At 48.4% G+C, this 19,588-nt stretch overlaps 2 protein-coding genes across 2 annotated transcripts; both read left to right on the top strand.

Annotated features, from left to right (window-relative positions):
- Positions 1–361: 361 nt before the first annotated feature.
- LOC125943538 (proteoglycan 4-like) lies at positions 362–2,201 on the top strand. Its single transcript, XM_049662906.1, has one exon. The coding sequence runs from the start codon at positions 362–364 to the stop codon at positions 2,183–2,185; it is 1,824 nt and encodes a 607-aa protein (XP_049518863.1). The 3' UTR covers positions 2,186–2,201.
- Positions 2,202–6,281: 4,080 nt separating this feature from the next.
- Positions 6,282–19,267, top strand: LOC125943537 (solute carrier family 35 member G1-like). Its single transcript, XM_049662905.1, has 3 exons — positions 6,282–6,311; positions 8,763–9,115; positions 18,769–19,267. Exons 1-3 carry the CDS (start codon positions 6,282–6,284, stop codon positions 19,265–19,267), a joined length of 882 nt encoding a protein of 293 aa, XP_049518862.1.
- The last annotated feature ends 321 nt before the right edge of the window (positions 19,268–19,588 follow it).

Genomic DNA, 19,588 nt, shown 5'->3' with positions numbered 1-19,588 from the left:
AAGAAAAAGAAAGCTGTGAAAAGTGATCGGTTGTGTCGAACATTTACGGTTAATGAGTAAGTCCCAATAAAAGGCGTCGCTGGGACAGATTTTACGCAACTGCACGCCTCCAGGCAAGTGACTTTCTTCTACAGCTAATACCATCCTTGAAATACCGAGCAGCGACAACATAATGCAGAAGGTACCGACGTCGCCATAGCACCGATGCAACGAGGAAGAAGCTGCAAGCACGCGCGCGCGAGCCACGCGTCCCTCGAGCGAGAAGACGATCAACTGCCGAACGAGATAGGGCCAGTTTTGTGAGCTGCTGGAGATAAATCAATCGAAGCATACCGAACAGCCCTTGGTCCTCATCGCCGCCATGCGTCCCAGCTCTACCCGTAAATCGAGCTCCAAAATTAAGAAAGTTCAACCGACCAAGTCCACACGACCGAAACAAGGCGACGAACGAAGCAATGCAGGAACGAGGGCCGTGCCAGAAGCGGCGACGTCGCAGCAAACTCTGCAGGCGAGTGCGTGTAGTCAGCCGCCGCCAGAACAGCGTAAGCACACCCCTTCAACGGTACCGCAGCCACAGCAGGCGTCACCAAGGGGTCGATTGACGCCAGATTGGTTCAACGACGAGCACTGGGCGACTATGCTAGCGCTAGAATCAGACTACCGACCGCCATTGAACTTCCAACCCGACAGGCCAACGTCAACGGCACAGCATCCACCGGCAACCACCGTCCAGCGGTCACCGTCCAATCTCCGCGACGGCGAGCCGAGAACATTAAAGTCGGCGGAAGCTGATTTCCAGCCGCCGCGCGCTCTGCTGGTACCTGTAGATGGAACTGCGGCGGACAAAGCAGCATCGCTCAGGCCACCCGACGCACAGCTGACAGCAGATCGGCGCACCGAGCCAACATCGGCGGCGCCCGGTAAGCAGCCGCCAGTTGGTCACCTTGGCAGCCAACAGGCGGTCATGGATGCGGCGACTCCGGCCCGTCAGCCACCGGCGCGAGCTGACTTTCAGGAGACCACGTCGTGCAGTCGAGATGGCACGGACGCGGAAATCGCTCGGGCTGCGACTCTAGCTGTTCGGCCATCGACGCCAAGTGGGCTTCCTGAAGTCACGTTGTCCGGCGCAAACGGGAAATCCCCAGAAATTGTCCTCGCCCTATCTTCAGGCTCTCAGCCATCGGTGACAGCTAGCCCTCCGCAGACCACGTCGATGCGTCGAGAAAGCACGGACGCAGAAATCGATAGGGTCATCAGTCCAGTCACTTGGCCATCGGCGCCAACTAGCCCTCTGGAGAGCTCGTCGAAGAGCCCGGAAGGCGCGGGCCCGGACGTCACCCGGACTGCGACTCTTACCGCTCCGTCATCGGCGCCATCTAGCATTCCAGAGACCACCCCTCGAAGCCCGCAAGGCGCTGACGACGTGGAAGCTATCCGCGTTGCGACTCCAGCAGCTCAGCCATCGGCACCGGAGAGATTTCCGGATGCCACGCCGCGAAGCCCGGAAGGCACGGCCGCAACGCCAGCTGCTCCAGCATCGATGACAACTAGCACCCCGGAGACCACACTGCGAAGCCCGCTGGGTACGGACGCGAAAGGCGTCCAAGAGAGGCCAGAGGCCGAGGGCGACAGCGTGGTAAGCCAGCGCGGTTCGGAGCCGTTGATGAACGGATCGAGACGCACGCCGTCGGTGGTGCGAATCCTCGACGACGGGGTGATTTCCGGATCGCACCGCACTGACAGCGCAGGCGCGACGACCACGGGAGACACCGGCCAAGGCAGCAGCACGCAGTGCTCACCAACCCCACTCGGCGAGCACAAGCGGGGGCGAAAAGCCGATCCAGGTGTCCCCTCGCAGAGCGCCTTCCCTGACCTCTACGGGCCCGTGTTAGATGTGACCACGGATAGCGTGGTCTCGATGGCAGGCGGCACGGGAGAGCTCTCCTGGGCGACTGAGACCAAAGCGCGAGGCTTGCTGTTCACCCTTCTGCACTGCCTGTCGCAGGCCCTGCTCAACATCCTCATCAAGCAGGTGGTGCACATTCCCAAGGCGAAGATAGCCTACTACGTGGCCTTCGGATACATGCTGGGCAGCATGCCTGAGGCGTTCGCTCTGAAAAATCCTTTCGGACCAAGGCACGTCCAGGTAGGGGGCCTTCATTCTCGTGCAGCCTCATTCAATTAAGTCGACAAGGCCCTCTACCGAGCAATTTTCTGACTGTCATCAGCTGATAGCATTATAACAAAAGCGAAAAAAAACGCATTCTTTATGTACAACCGCAAAAGTAGGTCGTTCGACTTCGATCAGTAAAATATTCACAATGAGGATTAAGCTATAGCCGAGCTATAACATGTAACTGCATCCTGATGACACGTAACAAAATATCCTCAATGTTAATAACCGAATAGTCCACAAAGCGAGTGACCAGTTAACTTATAAAGCCAACATAGTGTACGCATTTTGAATGCAAATTACGCCCAGCAGACAAGTGAGATTTTTGCAGTATCACAGCCCAATTCCAGCGAAGCTGTTTGTTTGAAGAGGTTGCATTAAGAATTGCAGTTGCCAGTAAACAAACCACACACTTAAATACATTGTCCGCGTGTGACTCATCTGTTGGTCTCTCCGTTTAAAACGTTGCCCACATAATACACATTGCAGCACTTGTTTATTGAATTTTTCAGCAAAGCCCGAACTTCAACTACACATATTTAAGTTAACAATCACATCAAGCATAATGTCCCTCCATTTTAACTAAATTTCATCTCGGTGGCTTGTACAGTTCATAACAGCTAGCGAAGTTCTGCGGCGTTCGTAAAACGCATAACGCCCTGGAGTGCTTCCATATGTAATTTAATGCAAAGGCAGTAATTAACCCACGCACATAGAACTTTTCCTGCACATTGCCCACAAATTCCCTTTATTTTCACCAAGTGTGAGCAAGTTGCCTCGTTTAATCTGCTGCCGGGTAAATCTGCTACGTGTACTTTGTTGCGCCCAAAAATACACAGAACGAATACTCGGTAATTATTTGCTACGCTCATAATAAGCCACAAACTTAATACACGACAGACCTAACATGGCCATAATTTCAATCGAGTGTGAACTCAGTGTGACGTAAAGTAATCTTGATCGGGACACATGTACACACGCGCCATACGCGCACATACATTCAACATGCCACGTAGTTCCGTCTTCTTCCTTTTGTGTTCTTCCTGGGGCCTAAGACGCCACGATGAACTTATGAAGCTATATGAATAACCTAAAGTTCAACCTTACTCGTTCTTTTTTTTAAGGATCCCACGAAAACACACATCTAACGTCTTCTAGGTGCAATAAAGTCTTCGCCCTGCAAAAGTTCCGATTTATTACAAAGCATTTCAACGAATCGGGATAGTAACTGGCGTTTAATAGAGCATATGGGACTTGCATCGGCAGTCGCAGCATTCCCAAATTGCGTAACGTTAGCTACGAGAATCTCGTGTGGCTCTACCAGAGATATCTGAACTGAGATTACGCCGGTACGCTTGATTACATTCTCTGCGTGGATACATTCTTAAACCGATGCGGGCGTCAGAGATTTGAGAGCGGAGTTCTGTCCTGGTCATAGGCCGGATATGTGAGCAGTCACAGGTCTTATGCTGAGCAGGTCTGGCGGCAGGCTATTCTAGGAGACGATGTTTAACTGGTTCAATGGGATTTTGCGGCGTGAAGGAGACAGCAACGTATAGTTGCCTGTCAGCGCACAATGGCGATGACGAATGACCAAGTGCTGTTTGCGCGGCATTGTGTGCTTCCGATGTGGCACAGTCGCTCTCATTAGGAAAAAATGCAATGACCACGACCAGTGCAGTGCATGAAGTGCTATATCAAGACCAAAGGCCTGAGTACACGAAAACAAGCCTTGACTAGAGTTTTCATCATCACCATCATCAGCCTATTTTTATGTCCATTGCAGGACGAAGGCCTCTCTCTCCCTGTCATCTCCAGTTACCCCTGTCTTGTGCTAGCTGATTCCAATTTCTAACTGCAAATTTCCAAATTTCACCACCACAGCTAGTTTTATGCCGTCGTCGACTGCGCTTCCCTTCTCTCGGCACCCATTCTCTAACTCAAATAGCCCATCGGTTATCTACCCTACGCATTACATGGCCTGCCATTACATGGCATTACCCCTATTGCAAAACCCAGTATCCAGTGCCCAGTGCCATGCCTGATTATGGGCCCAGTGTCGCGCGCTGGATACTGGGACGCTGGCAAGGCGCGGCATACTGGGAGGCGCTGGGCGCGGGGTACTGGTGCGAAATGCAGCTCTAGAGCGAGAAATACGCGGCGCCTGGCTACCTTATATATTTTTTCGAATACAGAAAGAAACAGAGAACGTTGTAATGCAATAAAAAAAAGCAAAGCAAAAAAAAAAAAAGCGCGAGGATTCGAACCTCCACCCTACAGATCCCAAACGCAGTATCTTACCACTGCGCCACGCCGATCCATGATTACCTGTTCATATTTTGCCATGTCAACGCACAGACACAGTTGTAGCTTTGCACAGACGTCGCGCACAGACATGGTAGATGCGATATCGCCTTCAACTAAAACTTAAACCTCTATCAGAACGAAAAGTTGCTGTCCGCATTGCATAGTATGCCTTGAAGTGCTGCATCACTGATTTGCTTTTGCGATTGGTATAGCAACTATGAAAAAAGCCTTAAGTGAACCGCCGACCCAGGATGTTGTACGGGCTGTTACTGCCGATTTTGACAGCCGTTTCTTATTCTTCGCGCAAAGGTAATGCAACATTTGCATAGCTCGATAATGCTTTTCAATCGACACGTACGCTTAGTCACATATTTCCTTCAGAGAAGCGGTTGGTTAATGCGGCTTGCAGCCTTCGGCGACAGCACCTATAGGTATGTTTATAACACGTCATATCGGCGCTTATCGCTTGTTGTGCTGACATTGTCGACAAGAAAGTATGGTCTGTTTAAAAACACCGATGGGAAAACTAAACTAGAGGGATTTATCCTTGTTAGACTTGTTGATTCCTCAGCCCAGACGGGCCGATAGAGTGTAGACGGACTCGGCAGGTACGGTAGGCCTAATAATCGGTGGAAGCGAACGATCTCGGCGCGGCTACCAGGTGAATGGTAAAATGTTTGTATTTGAGCTTCACAACCTTTTAACTATTATTTTTAGTACACTAGGGAAAGTGGAAGCGCACGAATCACCGCAGCTTTGTTGTCGGTGCGATAATATCAATCAGCGGCAGGCTTTCTGAGGTCCGTTCGAACACGTCTGAACGGCTGCTCGGTTTCGTGTCGACTGTACAACACTGCGACAACTAGCAGTCATCGATTGCGTACAAACTACTAGAAAACAAGGCGTTACCTGCGTTTGCGTAATTTCGTTCACGAATACAGCTATCCGCACAGTCAAAGGGAAATGTACAAAACGAAAGTGATCTCAAGTGTCGCATATGCATGGGCTAGCATCAAGCGCCTTTATTCCAAGCTGCAACACCGCCCACACGAAATAGACATTTATGATCCCAACTTATAGCGCTATATTTAGGACAGGAGTCTGTTTTTTGGACAGGAGATGCCCATAAAATTGTATCAAGCATTTAATATTCAACAGCGCCTATACTCCGGCAGTGCGGCACAAACGAAACCAGCGCAGTCTCTCCAATACGAGCCAGCGAATTCTAGCGCGTGTACAGCGCACACCAGTGCGCACCAGCGTCATAGCAGTGAAACCAGCGTCTCGTCCAGTGTGACCCAGCGCTTCTCCAGCGATCTCACCAGTGCCGCAGTGACTCCCAGTGACTCCCAGCGTGCGCCAGCGTCCCCAGTGCCACCCAGTGTCAAAAAACGCGCTGGTTTCACACTGGAAGGCACTGGAAGACGCTGGTTTTTGCAATAGGGACATGACTAGAGTTTGATGTTATATCTCAGTGGAAATCCGCTAGGTGGAGATAAGTAATTAAAGGGAAACTGAGACATCCACCCAAATGTAGCAATTTGCTACAATGGAAACCCAACCGGGTTCCTCGAAAGAAAGCCTCGCAGTTGACGAAAAATTCGTCCTTTTCGACGAAAAATTCGACGAATTTTTCTTCAACTGCGAGGCTTTCTTTCGAGGTAACCGGTTGGGTTTCCATTGTAGCAAATTGCTACATTTGGGTGGATATCTGTTTCCCTTTAATGACTAGAGTTTTAGCTCCCTACAATTAACGTGTCACTTTCTCATGCTCATCTCTTCATTACCTAGTGTGTCCGCAATGGAAGTCAGGGCCTGCGACATGTGGAGGGTGCCTGCATAACTGTATGCTTATTCGAATATTTTTCTTAGGCTCTTTCGTCCGTTTTCGTGCATGGTGGACGGTGATGGTCCAACTTTCAGTGCTGATACATGCAACTTCAAGACAGAAAAGGTTTTATTGGTATTATCTCCCGTTGGTATAACAATCGGCGCTTCTCGGGAAATCCGAAATGATTGAGTGACGCGGGAAAGTAGGTTACCATGGTGAGGGGAGAGCGAGGGGCAGCGGGTATCGCCTCGATGGTGCAGATACTGATGCGCGCGTTCCTTGTCCGTGCAAGCTCTCGCCTGCGTTCTAGATGAAGTTGCGTCATCCCGCCGGTAGGTATCCGCTGCCGTCACCGGGCCGACGGACGCGCGCCGTTGATACTTTATCTGATCGATCGCGTCTCGCAGGCAAGCCTAGAAGTGTCCCCACCTAAAAAGTAAAAAATCTTACACCGTGGCTTAGATATAACGCTGAAGTAAAGTGGGGGCTAAAGGGGCCGCATCCCTGGACCACGCCTCTATTTGCACAGCAAGAGTGCCGCCCACCACAATGATTTTGACGAGATCGCGCCTCTGCGATTCAATCACTGTGCCACTTGTAGGGAACACTTCTGTGTAGCGATTACTTCACTCGCGGAGCTGCGACCTGCTACAAAAACGTAAAATTGGCCACCGGTATTGTTATCCGGAGTAGTTATCAAGTAAAGCCTCCGTTCGCCCTATAGAATTCGCCGTAAAGTGATATCGCATGTGACGTATGCTTTCGGAGCGGGGGCGTCCGGCATCGGAGCGTCACCCAGTGTGCGCGAAGCACGTACACTGGATTATCCGCTTTAGCCACTAACCATAAGGAACACAGTCCGGCTTTACATCCGGGGTGGCGCTCGTTCGTCTATAAATGGACGCGCCGACGTCTGGTGACGTCATACTAAAAAAATCCACTCCTTCCGCTCCTTGAAGATGGTTGAACACCAAAGATATAACGCAAAGATATAACGCTTAAGTGGGGCTGGAGGCAGGCTTGACTATTCTTAGCTTTGTCATTGCTTTCCTTTGCTTAACTTGGTTTGGCTTGGCTGGTTCTTAGCCAAACTTGGCCGGTCCCGAGTATCGGGACGATACTCGGGGTCGGCGCGCAGTCTTCTAAAGGTCACTTTATAGACCGAAGTAGCGTTGACGCGCGAGCGCGCTCGCCACGGGGACGCCACGCTAGCGAAAGCGCAGCACTCCGCCAGCCCATCTTGCTCGACGAGACGTGGATGCGGTCCATTCTGTGTGACGAGGCCGGCGCGAAATGCAGCATGTCGCATCTCGACGTCTCGACGTCGGCTGCAGCAGGGGCACGCCGACGAACGCCGGATACGTCGGCCGCGCCTCGCGCTGTGGCGAGGGTAACCTGGGAGAGGGTGGTAACCTCCCCGAGCGATGACGTCACGTTCATCGCCTAACAACGCCTTGCACCAGCTGTGCGAGGCGTTGCTAGGCAACGTGCGGTGACGTCATCGCCAGGCGCAGTTTTTTGTTCCCACTACGCGGCCTAACCAAGAGCTTAAACAGCTCCGCTGTTAAAAATTGCGTGGCAGTATAACGTTGACCAGTCTTTCCGACACGTATACAACATCGCTCTGCCAAAACTTCTTAACTGAGCGTCCGTTCCGATGGAATTTTTTACGCCCGTAGCACGCCGCCGCAATCGGCAACAAGCCACCGCAAGCTACGCAAGGGGAAGCGGACCGTTCGGTGACGGCAGCACGTACCACTCTCAACTAAAGTCCCTATATAAGAAAGTACCGCCATCCTTTGATAAACGCCGCTTCTCTCTTCTGTATCTCCGATTGGACGATGATAGCGCGCGCTCTTGACTTCTTTATATTTTCTTTTTTCCGCCTCAGAGCCATGTTGAAAGTCCTCTGCGCAGCCGCAGCCGCCGGCGGCGGCGGCGGCGCGCGCCCGGCCTGAAAGCTTCAACGTGGACTTTCTAGGTGCGCCACCGTCGACTTGGCTTTCGCAAGCAAAAAGTAAAGAAAAAAGCAAGCGCTTTAGGAGAGGAGGTGGCGGAGGAAAGAGTAGATGGCGGTACTTTTCTTATATAGGGACTTTACTCTCAACAACCCGTTATCTACTTTCACTGTGCTATAGCTCGGCCCCACCAAAGCCCTCTCCTCCTGTGCGCACCCCTCGCCTCTCGTCAGCCAATTAGATAAGAAAAACCTGTCACGGTAGGCAATGCTATTCGCTTTGAAACCAAGCAAAGATACCTATAAGCTCTCCTACAAACGAGAAGAGCGTTTGATTGGGCTGTTGAAACAGCCTCACGGGTCACCGCCAGTGCTTGCGTCGTCCATTACGCAAATTTGACGTCAGGAAATTGGAATAAAAGTCAGAACGGGAATAACTTTACGTTATATAGCGCCCCTGGTTGTGGCTTCACTTTGTCTGCGAACGGACGCAGGTGGACATTGTCCTCCGAGGACTGTGCAGCCTGACGTCACTGATGCTGAAGGCGGAGGCGCTGCGCTACGTGGTTGTGAGCGACCTGGCCGTCGCGTACACCATGGTGCCCGTGTGCGTGATGCTGCTCTCGTGGTACTTCATGAACGAGAACATGGGCCTGACCATGTGGGTCTCGATCTCGCTCTGCCTCTGCGGCGTCGTGGTCGTCATGCGGCCCACCATCTTCTTCAAGGAGTGGGACGAGGACACCACACAGACTCGCCTCATCGGATTCTTGTACGCCTTCGGCAGCGCCATCTCGCTGGTCATCATGATCGTCTTGTATCGCCTCTCGCGGAACGCCACTAGCAAGTAAGCGCGCCTGCGCGGCATTTGAAAGCGCAGGTGCCGAATGAAAACTTACTTTCTTTTTTTTTTTTCGTTCCGCCTTTCGTTAACAATTCAACGAAAACGCTCCAGTTCCGGTTCAACTCCGGAGCGACAGAATAACTGTTCGAACTGGTTTGAAATGGTTTATGTTCGTTTGCATAACCTAACAATGATTACAAGAAGAAAGTGCAAACTTATTTTGTGCATGAATTGGACGGCGCTCCTCAGCTGCACGAACTGAGTCGAAAAAAGGTGCGCGTGCAGTTCTTCAGCCCGCAAGCAGTTGCAAAGAAAAAATTGCATTGTGGAAGTGCACCTCAGCAGCAATACGCCAGAAGCAATACGTTATTCCTATCGCACCTACTTCGTTTTACATACCAGTGTGGTCAAAAGCGACTGCCCACATTATAGAAGTGCACTACAAACATACAAGCCTACGGACGCAACACATTAAAAACTGTACTAACGGTGCTGTAACTTCTAAAAGGGCAGCAAGCCGTGTGAATATACAGGCCTGGGTGTTCATTTTTAAGTTTTACGGAATTTTTAGAAATCGCCTGTGGCAGGTAGCATAATTCTTATCACTGAGCTGGTTTATTCGATGAGGCGGGAAACCGAAACACGTGTTCAACTAATTAACAAAAATTGACTAATGAACTTCGTTTTTTTTTTTTTGTTTTATGACACATATTGCAATTTAAGAATTGTTGCCGGTGAGCTTGTCAGGCGTATCCAATTGGAATGAATTTCCAGAATAACACCAGTTTGTAGATATGCGTCATCAAACTTGCCGTAAAAATGCACTGTTGTTCCACTTACTTCTTTACCAAAATGCTGTTTTATACATTGAAGCACAAAAGTAACTGGAACGCCCATGTATTTCGTCTCACACTTTGGGAAATATCTCGAAACTGGTGTCATCCTGGAAATTCATTTCAAGTGGATGCGACTTGCAAACTCACCGGCTACAATTCGTAAATTGCAATATGTGTCGTAAGGTAATTAACTAAGAAGTTAATTAGTGAACCCTTGTTAATTAGTTTAATATGTGTTTCGATTTCTCGTGCTACTGATGTCCGCCTCTTCGAATAACCCAGCTCAACGATAAGAATTATGCTACCTGCCACAGGCGATTTTTAAAGATTCCGTAATGCTTAATTTTGAACCCCCATGTACAATTAAGGTATCATGGTTGAGCAACAAGTGCAGGCAATGCATGTATGAAAAGCTCCAGAGAACGTGGCCGACTTGAACCGAAAGCCGTTTTTTTTCTTTTCGGTTTTATTCCAGAGTGAAAAAAAGAAGAAAAATCATAACGCATACGGTTCAGTCCCGCTTCGCGTAAACATAACACTTTGTTTTATTTTCGGTTCAGTTCCTGGTTCGATACCCATTAAATTGAAATCTTAGGAAACCGCGCTGCCCGATTTGCTACCGCGATTCTCGCCGTCAACTTTCTCGCAATCTCTACGTACCTTTGTCCCTCTTCGGGCAGCATAAAGACCTAACGGATCGTGCCATTAGGCTATGTAAACTTTATACACTATACTTTAAAAAGCACACCATGGAAACACTGCTAATGTGCACGTGAGCTTTCTGTGCAACCAGATACACCCTTATTTAGAAAAAGAAAATTAACTTCGGCTGAGTCAGTGGGACATCTTGAGAACTTTCGTTGCATCTTTGGCGATTGTGTGTGTCAACCAGCAGTTGAGCACTTATATGCAGCAGCAAATAACCGCGTCGCCTACGTCAACCACCGCCATCGCCTACTCTGGTACCCGGGACACGCGGGAGTACAGGGGAATGAACAGGCTAACGCGTTAGCTCGAGGGTCTGCTAACCGCGCGATGGCGTCCTCTTCGAAACCCAACCCCTCACACTATCCCTCACAAAATCCCATCAATTTAAATGCCAAAGACATCCTTGCTCATCAGCGCGGAGTCCGCAGAAAATACCCGCCTGCCTCACCCACAACTTAGCGGGGAAAGAGGCCGCCGATTGGCGCAAAATACAGACCGGGGTATTCCCCATCTAAAAATGCTAAACGTCATGTATCCCACATGCACCCCGGACCAAAACAACCACCGGTGCCGAAATCATTCTGGATTTTGTCTACAATGTCTTTTTCACGCTCGAAAAGACAATTCGGCGCGAACATTGCGAACTCGGGCTGGATTTCGTGGCAACGCCCATGCACCTGGAATCACATAACGCAAGGAGCCCCATCCGAGCACAAAGTTTCAAGGGCTTTGCGATGGCGAGTGGCCGCGTCGCGACATCTCGCGACGGCCGCGGAATCTACAGAGCGCATGGATTTCAATTCCGAAGCTTCATGGGTATAAAGTTCTCATAAACTTCTGACGCGAAAGGCGCACTGACATTTCCAATGGCGTGCTTTAGATTTTCAATTCCGGAACTTTATGGGTTTATTGTTCTTATAAACTTGGGCCAACATGCGCGCACTGGAGCCCTCGTGTCCAAGCGTTCCAGAAATGTAAGCACGCGCTCGAAATCTTCCACACACCCGAAAATACTAAATATCACCCTGACTGTCAGCTGACAAATTAGCCTTTTCTCCAAACATTTTCAGGCAGCTCGCCCAATGTGATCGATCAGCTAGGCCAGGGCAGGCAAAGTAAAGTAAGAGAAAACAGAAGAAAGTTAACGGCCTATTATTGAGACAGTTCTTTTTTGCGGGCGACAAGGTCTGGCTCTCCATGGCCAGACCTTGTAAATTCATAGGACAGTGGTCCTATGATTTTAAGCAAAGCCCCCGCTGAGAATACTGGTATTTTCAGAGCGCTTCTTCGCATGCAAGCTGATTGTGGCGCTAGATCTGAAGAACCATTAGAAAAGTTGCCCCAATAATGCCTCGTATTTAAGAGCAGATGTATAAAACCAATTGTAGAAATTTGTGGTGAAATTATCAAACAAAGCCTAGTTGCAAAAGTAAACGCTGCAGACTGCTTCTCCGTACTTACTGACGAAACAACCGATATTGCTGAAATCGAACAGCTTACCGCTTGTGCAAGGTACCAAAACAAGGACGCCATGCAACGACATCGAAGAAGTATTTTTAGGTTTTGTGCCAATCAGCACCAAAGTGGCAGGGCCCTCGCCGACACCATTATAAAATTTATCCTAGACCTTGGAATCAACATGCATCGTCTTCGTGGGCAAAGTTATGATGGTGCCAGCTCGATGGCTGGTAAAGCGAATGATGTGCAAGCTGCCGTTCGCGAGGAATATCCAGCCGCACTTTACACACATTGCGCCAGCCACTCCCTTAACCCGCACACAGGTGTGGCGTGCTCCATCACAGATATCATTGAGTGTTTTGGACGCTGAAGACAAAGCCGAACGAATTCAGCAAATCTCCTAACCGCTCACGCGTTTTACAGAAAATGCCGAGGAATATTTCCGTAGAACTGTGGTCATTCCATTCATGGACCAGGTATTAGAACAGTCACACCAACGGTTCGAAAAGCACAGGAGAATCTCAAGGGACTTTTCTGGAATTGTACCATTCGCAATACCACCTATTCAAGATGTTCGAGAGAACGGAGTCGAAAATCTCCTGGCAGCTTTTGCGCAGGACGTGTATGCGAGAGCTGGTTTGGGAGAACTGCGACTATGGTGGACAAAATGGCCGAACAAAGCAGCAAGCCAGCGCCCTAGCACAGCAACTTCGCCCTCTCTCATTGCGACTACAGGTTCTATCCAAATGTGTACAAACTGCTGCAGATTCTAGTGACCCTTTCAGTGCCCACTGCCAGCGCAGATAGAATATTTTCAAACATGCGATTACCAAAAGCTACTTGCGCTCTACAATGTCTGAGGAACGCATGGTTGGGCTGGCGCTTCTATACGCCCACAAAGACGTCGACATCAACGTGTCCGAAATCATTCACCGCTTCGCTTAACTTCCCCGCCGAGTGAAGTTTGTCCTTTAGATAAATGCAGCAAAAATAAATGCAAGAAGCTCTGTCCCTTCAGGTCCATAAACTCGTAATTATGAAAACGTATGACTGTTCATTAGCTTTAAAAGCCGCAGAAATTTTCGTCATTTATTGTAACGGTTAGCATTATCATCAAAATTATCATGTGAATACGAAAATTACGAGGACATCAATAACCAATTTTTACCGACCTTGCTCACTGAGAGCCGGGCCCACGCGGCGTTTCCCAACAAACACACTCGGATATTGGGTAGTTCAACTTGCCGTATCATCAGTGGCTTTCGTTTGTACCTTTCCTTTCCCTTTTAGCTAGCTGCTTTTACTTCTTTTTTGAACCGAAGCATTACCCTTCTTTAATTTTGGGTGCAGAATAATTGTTGCCGCTGTGCAGGCAGTTAAAATACAAATTTTCGTATTGATTTCTGCATCTTCCTCTATTATTCTACCCATATGGTGCTGTCGCGACCGCCTCATGGCCCAAGTACATATCACGATTTCTGCGATCATAGTTTTGTTTTTGCATGAATCGTCTGTCTTTCTATGCGTAACGTTTACTATCTATGACTACGCAACATGTTTGTTTGCCTTGTTTGTCGCATTACATACAGTGACGTTTGCTTAGATAAGTAGATTTATTGGAGACTCATACGAATATTTAAATATATTGTTGCGAGGTTTTGTGTATACAGGCAGTTAACTCTGTTTCCAGCGAAACTTTTTTGCCCTTTATCTTCGCATTTGTATATTCCATTGGAGCTTCGCAGTTTTAATGTATATTTTGCAGAACTCGTGCTTTTTATACAGGGTGTCCCAGCTAACACTCAGCACTATTTAAAAAAAAGCGGAACGGCGTTACCCGAAGCAAACCTAGTGCGTATTAATTGTTTCCAGTACAGTGGAGTAGCCACCAGAAATTTTTTTCGTTACTGAGATTTATTTAGGTAATTGTAATTAATTATCTAACTCGAGCAATACTGTCCTAATTAAATTATCAAAGTGTCAATGAGAAAGTTGTAGAGTAACATGGAAAACTCCCGATACAGCTTTCTGCTGTTCAATACGTGCTATACATAAATGTGTTTTTCCGAGCGTGAAAGAAGCCCGCGAATATACGCAGAATTGCCGCGGGACTGGCCGCTCAAGGCACTTTGCGTGTATTCGCGGGCTTCTTTCACGCTCGGAAAAACACCTTTATGTAGCACGCATTGAGCAACAGAAAGCTGTATCGGGAGTTTTTCATGTTGCTCTACAACTTTCTCCTTGACACTTTGATAATTAGGACAGTATTTCTCGAGTTAGATAATTAATTACAATTGCCTAAATAAATCTCAGTAACAAAAAAGTTGTCGCAGTTTCACCTGAAAGGCGAAGCATCAATTGCGATAGCAAATTTGTAGAGAGCTATACGGAGTAATGATATTAGCTTTCATCATCATCATCATCATCATCAGCCTATATTTATGTCCACTGCAGGACGAAGGCCTCTCCCTGCGATCTCCAATTACCCCTGTCTTGCGCTAGCGTATTCCAACTTGCGCCTGCGAATTTCCTAACCTCATCATCCCACCTGACTTTCTGCCGTCCTCGACTGCGCTTCCCTTCTCTTGGTATCCATTCTGTAACCCTAATGGTCCACCGGTTATCCATCCTACGCATTACATGGCCTGCCCAGCTCCATTTCTTCCGCTTAATGTCAACTAGAATATCGTCTACCCCCGTTTGTTCTCTGATCCACACCGCTCTCTTCCTGTCTCTTAACGTTACTCCTAAGATTTTTCGTTCCATTGCTCTTTGTGCGGTCCTTAACTTGTTCTCGAGCTTCTTTGTTAACCTCCAAGTTTCTGCCCCGTATGTTAGCACCGGTAGAATGCAATGATTGTACACTTTTCTTTTCAACGACAGTGGTAAGCTCCCAGTCAGGATTTGGCAATGCCTGCCGTATGCACTCCAACCTAATTTTATTCTTCTGTAAATTTCTTTCTCATGATCAGGGTCCCCTGTGAGTAATTGACCTAGATAAACATATTCCTTTACAGATTCTAGAGGCTGACTGGCGATCCTGAATTCTTGTTCGCTTGCCAGGCTATTGAACATTATCTTTGTCTTCTGCATATTCATCTTCAACCCAATTCTTGCACTTTCTCGATGAAGGTCCGCAATCATTTGTTGTAATTCCTCTCCATTGTTGCTCAATAGGACAATGTCATCTGCAAACCGAAGGTTGTTGAGATATTCGCCATCGATCCTCACTCCGAATTCTTCCCAGTCTAAGAGCTTGAATACTTCTTCTAAGCATGCAGTGAATAGCATTGGAGAGATTGTGTCTCCTTGCCTGACCCCTTTCTTGATAGGTATCTTTCTACTTTTCTTGTGGAGAACCAAGGTAGCTGTGGAATCCTTGTAGATATTTGCCAAGATATTCACGTATGCCTCCTCCACTCCTTGATTACGCAATGCCTTTATGACTGCTGATATCTCTACTGAATCGAATGCCTTTTCATAATCTATGAAAGCCATATAGAGAGGTTGATTGTACTCCGCAGATTTCTCGATTACCTGATTGATGGCATGGATATGGTCCATCGTAGAATATCCCTTCCTGAAGCCAGCCTGTTCTCTTGGTTGACTGAAGTCAAGTGTTGTCCTGATTCTATTGGAAATTATCTTGGTGAATATTTTATACAATACTGAAAGCAAGCTAATGGGTCTGTAATTCTTCAATTCTTTAACGTCTCCCTTCTTATGGATAAGTATAATGTTGGCGTTCTTCCAGCTCTCTGGTACACTTGAAGTTGTGAGGCATTTCGTATAAAGGGCCGCAAGCTTTTCAAGCATGATATCTCCTCCATCTTTGATTAAATCTACTGTTATTCCATCTTCTCCAGGCGCTTTTCCCCTGGTCATGTCTTTCAAGGCCCTTCTAACTTCATCGCTAGTTATAGAAGGAGCTTCTGTATCCGGTTCATCACTATTTCGAATGGAAGAAGCTTGGTTGTTTTGGCTACTGTACAGGTCAGTATAGAATTCTTCTGCTGCTTTTACTATGTCATCGAAATTGCTGATGATATTACTATGCTTATCTTTCAGTGCATACATCTTGCCTTGTCCTATGCCTAGTTTTCTTCTTACTGATTTCATGCTGCGTCCATATTTTATGGCTTCCTCAATTTTTCCCACGTTATAATTTCGAATATCCCTTACTTTCTTCTTGTTGATCAGTTTTGACAGTTCAGCGAATTCTATCTGATCTCTTGAGTTGGACACTTTCATGTTTTGTCGTTTCTTTATTAGGTCCTTTGTTTCTTGGGAGAGCTTCCCTACAGGTTGCTTTGGTGCTTTACCTCCCACTTCAATTGCTGCTTCTGAGATCAGCCTAGTTACGGTTTTGTTCATTATCTCTATGTTATCTTCATCTTCCTGTTCTAAAGCTGCATATTTGTTTGCGAGCACCAGCCTGAATTGGTCTGCTTTTACCCTTACTGCCTCTAGGTTGGCCTGTTTCCTCTTGACTAATTTCACTCTCTCTCTCTTCAAATTGAGAGAAATCCTAGACCTCACTAACCTATGGTCACTGCACTTAACCTTACCTAACACTTCTACATCCTGCACTATGCTTGGATCGGCAGAGAGTATGAAATCTATTTCATTCCTTGTTTCTCCATTAGGGCTTTTCCAGGTCCACTTCCTGTTGCTGCGCTTCCTGAAGAAGGTATTCATTATTCGGAGCCTATTCCTTTCCGCGAATTCTACTAACATCTCTCCTCTTGCATTCCTAGAATCGATGCCGTAGTTGCCAATGGCTTGCTCACCAAACTGCTTTTTCCCCACTTTTGCATTGAAGTCGCCCATGACTAAAGTATACTGAGTTTGCACCTTTGTCATTGCTAGTTCAACATCTTCATAAAACTGTTCAATTTCTTCATCATCGTGACTAGAGGTTGGTGCATAGGCTTGTACTACCTTCATTTTGTACCTCCTATTCAGCTTTATTACGACGACTGCTACCCTTTCATTAATGCTGTAGAATTCGTCAATGTTGCCCGCTACGTTGTTATGCACTAGAAATCCTACCCCGGATTCTTTCTTATCTGGAAGACCTCTGTAGCAGAGGACGTGGCCGTTAGTCAGTACTGTGTAAGACTCACCAGTTCTTCTCACCTCACTAAGGCCAATAATATCCCAGGAAATGCCTGATAATTCCTCAAATAGTCCTGCTAAGCTAGCCTCAGTCGAGAGGGTGCGCGTGTTGAACGTTGCCAGGTTCAGTTTCCATTGGCGGCCTGCCTTCACCCAGAGATTCTTAGCACCCTCTGCTGCGTAGCAGGTCTGACCGCCGCCTTGGTCAGGTGCTCCGCAGCCACTGGGAACTGAGGGCCATGGGTTAATTGTCGGAGTCATGAGGGAGGTAGTGGCCGAATACTGCACCAGGGAGGCCAATTCCTGTTCTGGTGAGGGAGTGACTTTGATGAAGCTTAGTGGGCCTGCCTAGTTTGGTTGCACCTGAACTAGTATAGCCCCACTAGCTCTCGGCAATTAGCTTTATCAGCTGTATAAACTTGGACATGCAGCAGCACCGGTAACGCGCAGAACTGTTGTCGACGCCGTCGGCGTTTTGCCCGCGTTCGCTCAAAATGCGTGCGGCGTTGGTGACTGTTGCCGGAGCCTCTGATATAAATAGGCACTTGGTGCCGCAGCTAAACGTCGCCTCCCTTCCCTCCCCCTCCCCCACGGCCTCTCGCGCGTCGGAAGAAGGCGCGTTTGCTCTACATATATGGTGATTGTAAAGGAGGAAAAAGACGCCTACTTCTGCAGCCCTTAAGGGAGCACGGCGCAGAACGCGCGTTTGTTCTCCGCCGTGCGTTCACTCCCCGTGAAAGCGCGCGCCCCTCGCACCCTTTCACTCGCACATACAGCGTTCGGCGGCGCGCGGCGACGATTTCATCTCCATTGACGTTATACGGAACCTCACGGCGACAGCGACGGCAGAAATCTGCTTTTGGGTGTCCATATAATTACTATCGCAATAAAAATTACTGGCGGCCAGCGTTTTGACGAGCTCCCGCGGTCATCGAGCGAGATGTGTTCATGTTTACCTGTGCGCGCGTGACACCGTGCTTCTTTATTTAGTAAGTGAATATTTACAACTTTATACGGCCGATAAAACTACTATCATAATTTCGTATAGCTGTCTGCTAATTTGCTATCGCAATCAATGCTTCGCCTTTTGGGCGAAACTGCGACTTTTTTTTAAATAGACAAAAAGCGTGGAAGCATTGATACCAGTTATATCGACCACAATTTCTGGGACATACGACTATATTCTATTATGAAAAAATACGTATTTTACTTGTCTTGACAGTGTGTAGTATTGAAGAATTCGTTTGCAGCATCTAATATTCAATGGCACTGGCAATGGAAATGCTGTTACTATTCATGTCTTTGATCCCTCTACAAATTCTATAAGGAGGAGACCGCGCTGCAACGTGAGCTCCCCTCCCCCCCCCCCCCCCTGACCAAATTTTCTGGCTACGCCACTGCCTGCCTGTACAAGTTCTTGCTGAACAACTTTTGTCTCGCGGCTTCCATGTGGAAGAAATTGCTGGTGCAGGAAAATGCATATTTTCATACCTCGGCACTCCCAAGGAATTAGTCTTTCGTCCCTTCCTGTCACAGGTTCGTGGGCTTCAACAGCGGCCTGACCCGGACCATCATCGCGCTGCTCATGGCGATGGTCACGGGCACGTTCGACCAGCTGATGGACGGCCGCTACTTGGGCACGCTGGTGATGATGAGCAAGCTGTCATTCTGCGCCATCTTCTTCCTCAACAAGGCGCTACAGAAGGAGTCGGGCGCCTTCGTCACAACCGTCAAGTTCAGCGCCGACATCATCATGTCGGTGATCCTGCAGATCGCCTTCCTCGACCTCTACCCGGACGTCTGGAGCATGGGCGGCATCGTGCTCGTCGTGCTTTCATTCATGGTGACCACCTGCGGGAACACCGTGAAGCCCGCCTGGAAAAACCGGCGACGACGCAAGTCCATCCAGAAGCGGCGCCAGTCCCTGAAGGTTGCAGAGGAACAGGACATCGCGGCCATGGCCGCCAGATTCGCAGAGGCAACAGCCGCCGCGGCTACGTCTGGGACCGCCTCCTCGGACGCAGGCGTCCACTAGGGCCGCCATCAGCGCCGCTGCTTCCGTTCGGACGCCTACAGGGACTGGAGCGGCGCTCTGTATTTACTAAAGGCGTGTGCAGGCACCGTTGGGCACGACTACAGCCGCGTGGGCTGCGGGCCCACTTATCGAGTTGTGTGTTGTATACGTAATTGTATAAACGCGTAATGTTTGACTCCACTTAGGATGTGCGAGGAACATTTAAAGATGCGTGCTTTGCACTGCCATTTATCGCACCACTGAGATTAAGTACAAAAGGCGCCGAGACATATAAGTCCCCAGGCGGCGCCGGTGTTATATCCTGATGCCGCTAAACCTTGA

The sequence above is a fragment of the Dermacentor silvarum genome, chromosome 2, assembly GCF_013339745.2.
Source record: "Dermacentor silvarum isolate Dsil-2018 chromosome 2, BIME_Dsil_1.4, whole genome shotgun sequence".
Taxonomy (NCBI): Eukaryota; Metazoa; Arthropoda; class Arachnida; order Ixodida; family Ixodidae; genus Dermacentor; species Dermacentor silvarum.
The sequence above is the reverse complement of the archived record's forward strand: the minus strand, read 5'-3'. Positions and strand labels throughout refer to the sequence as shown.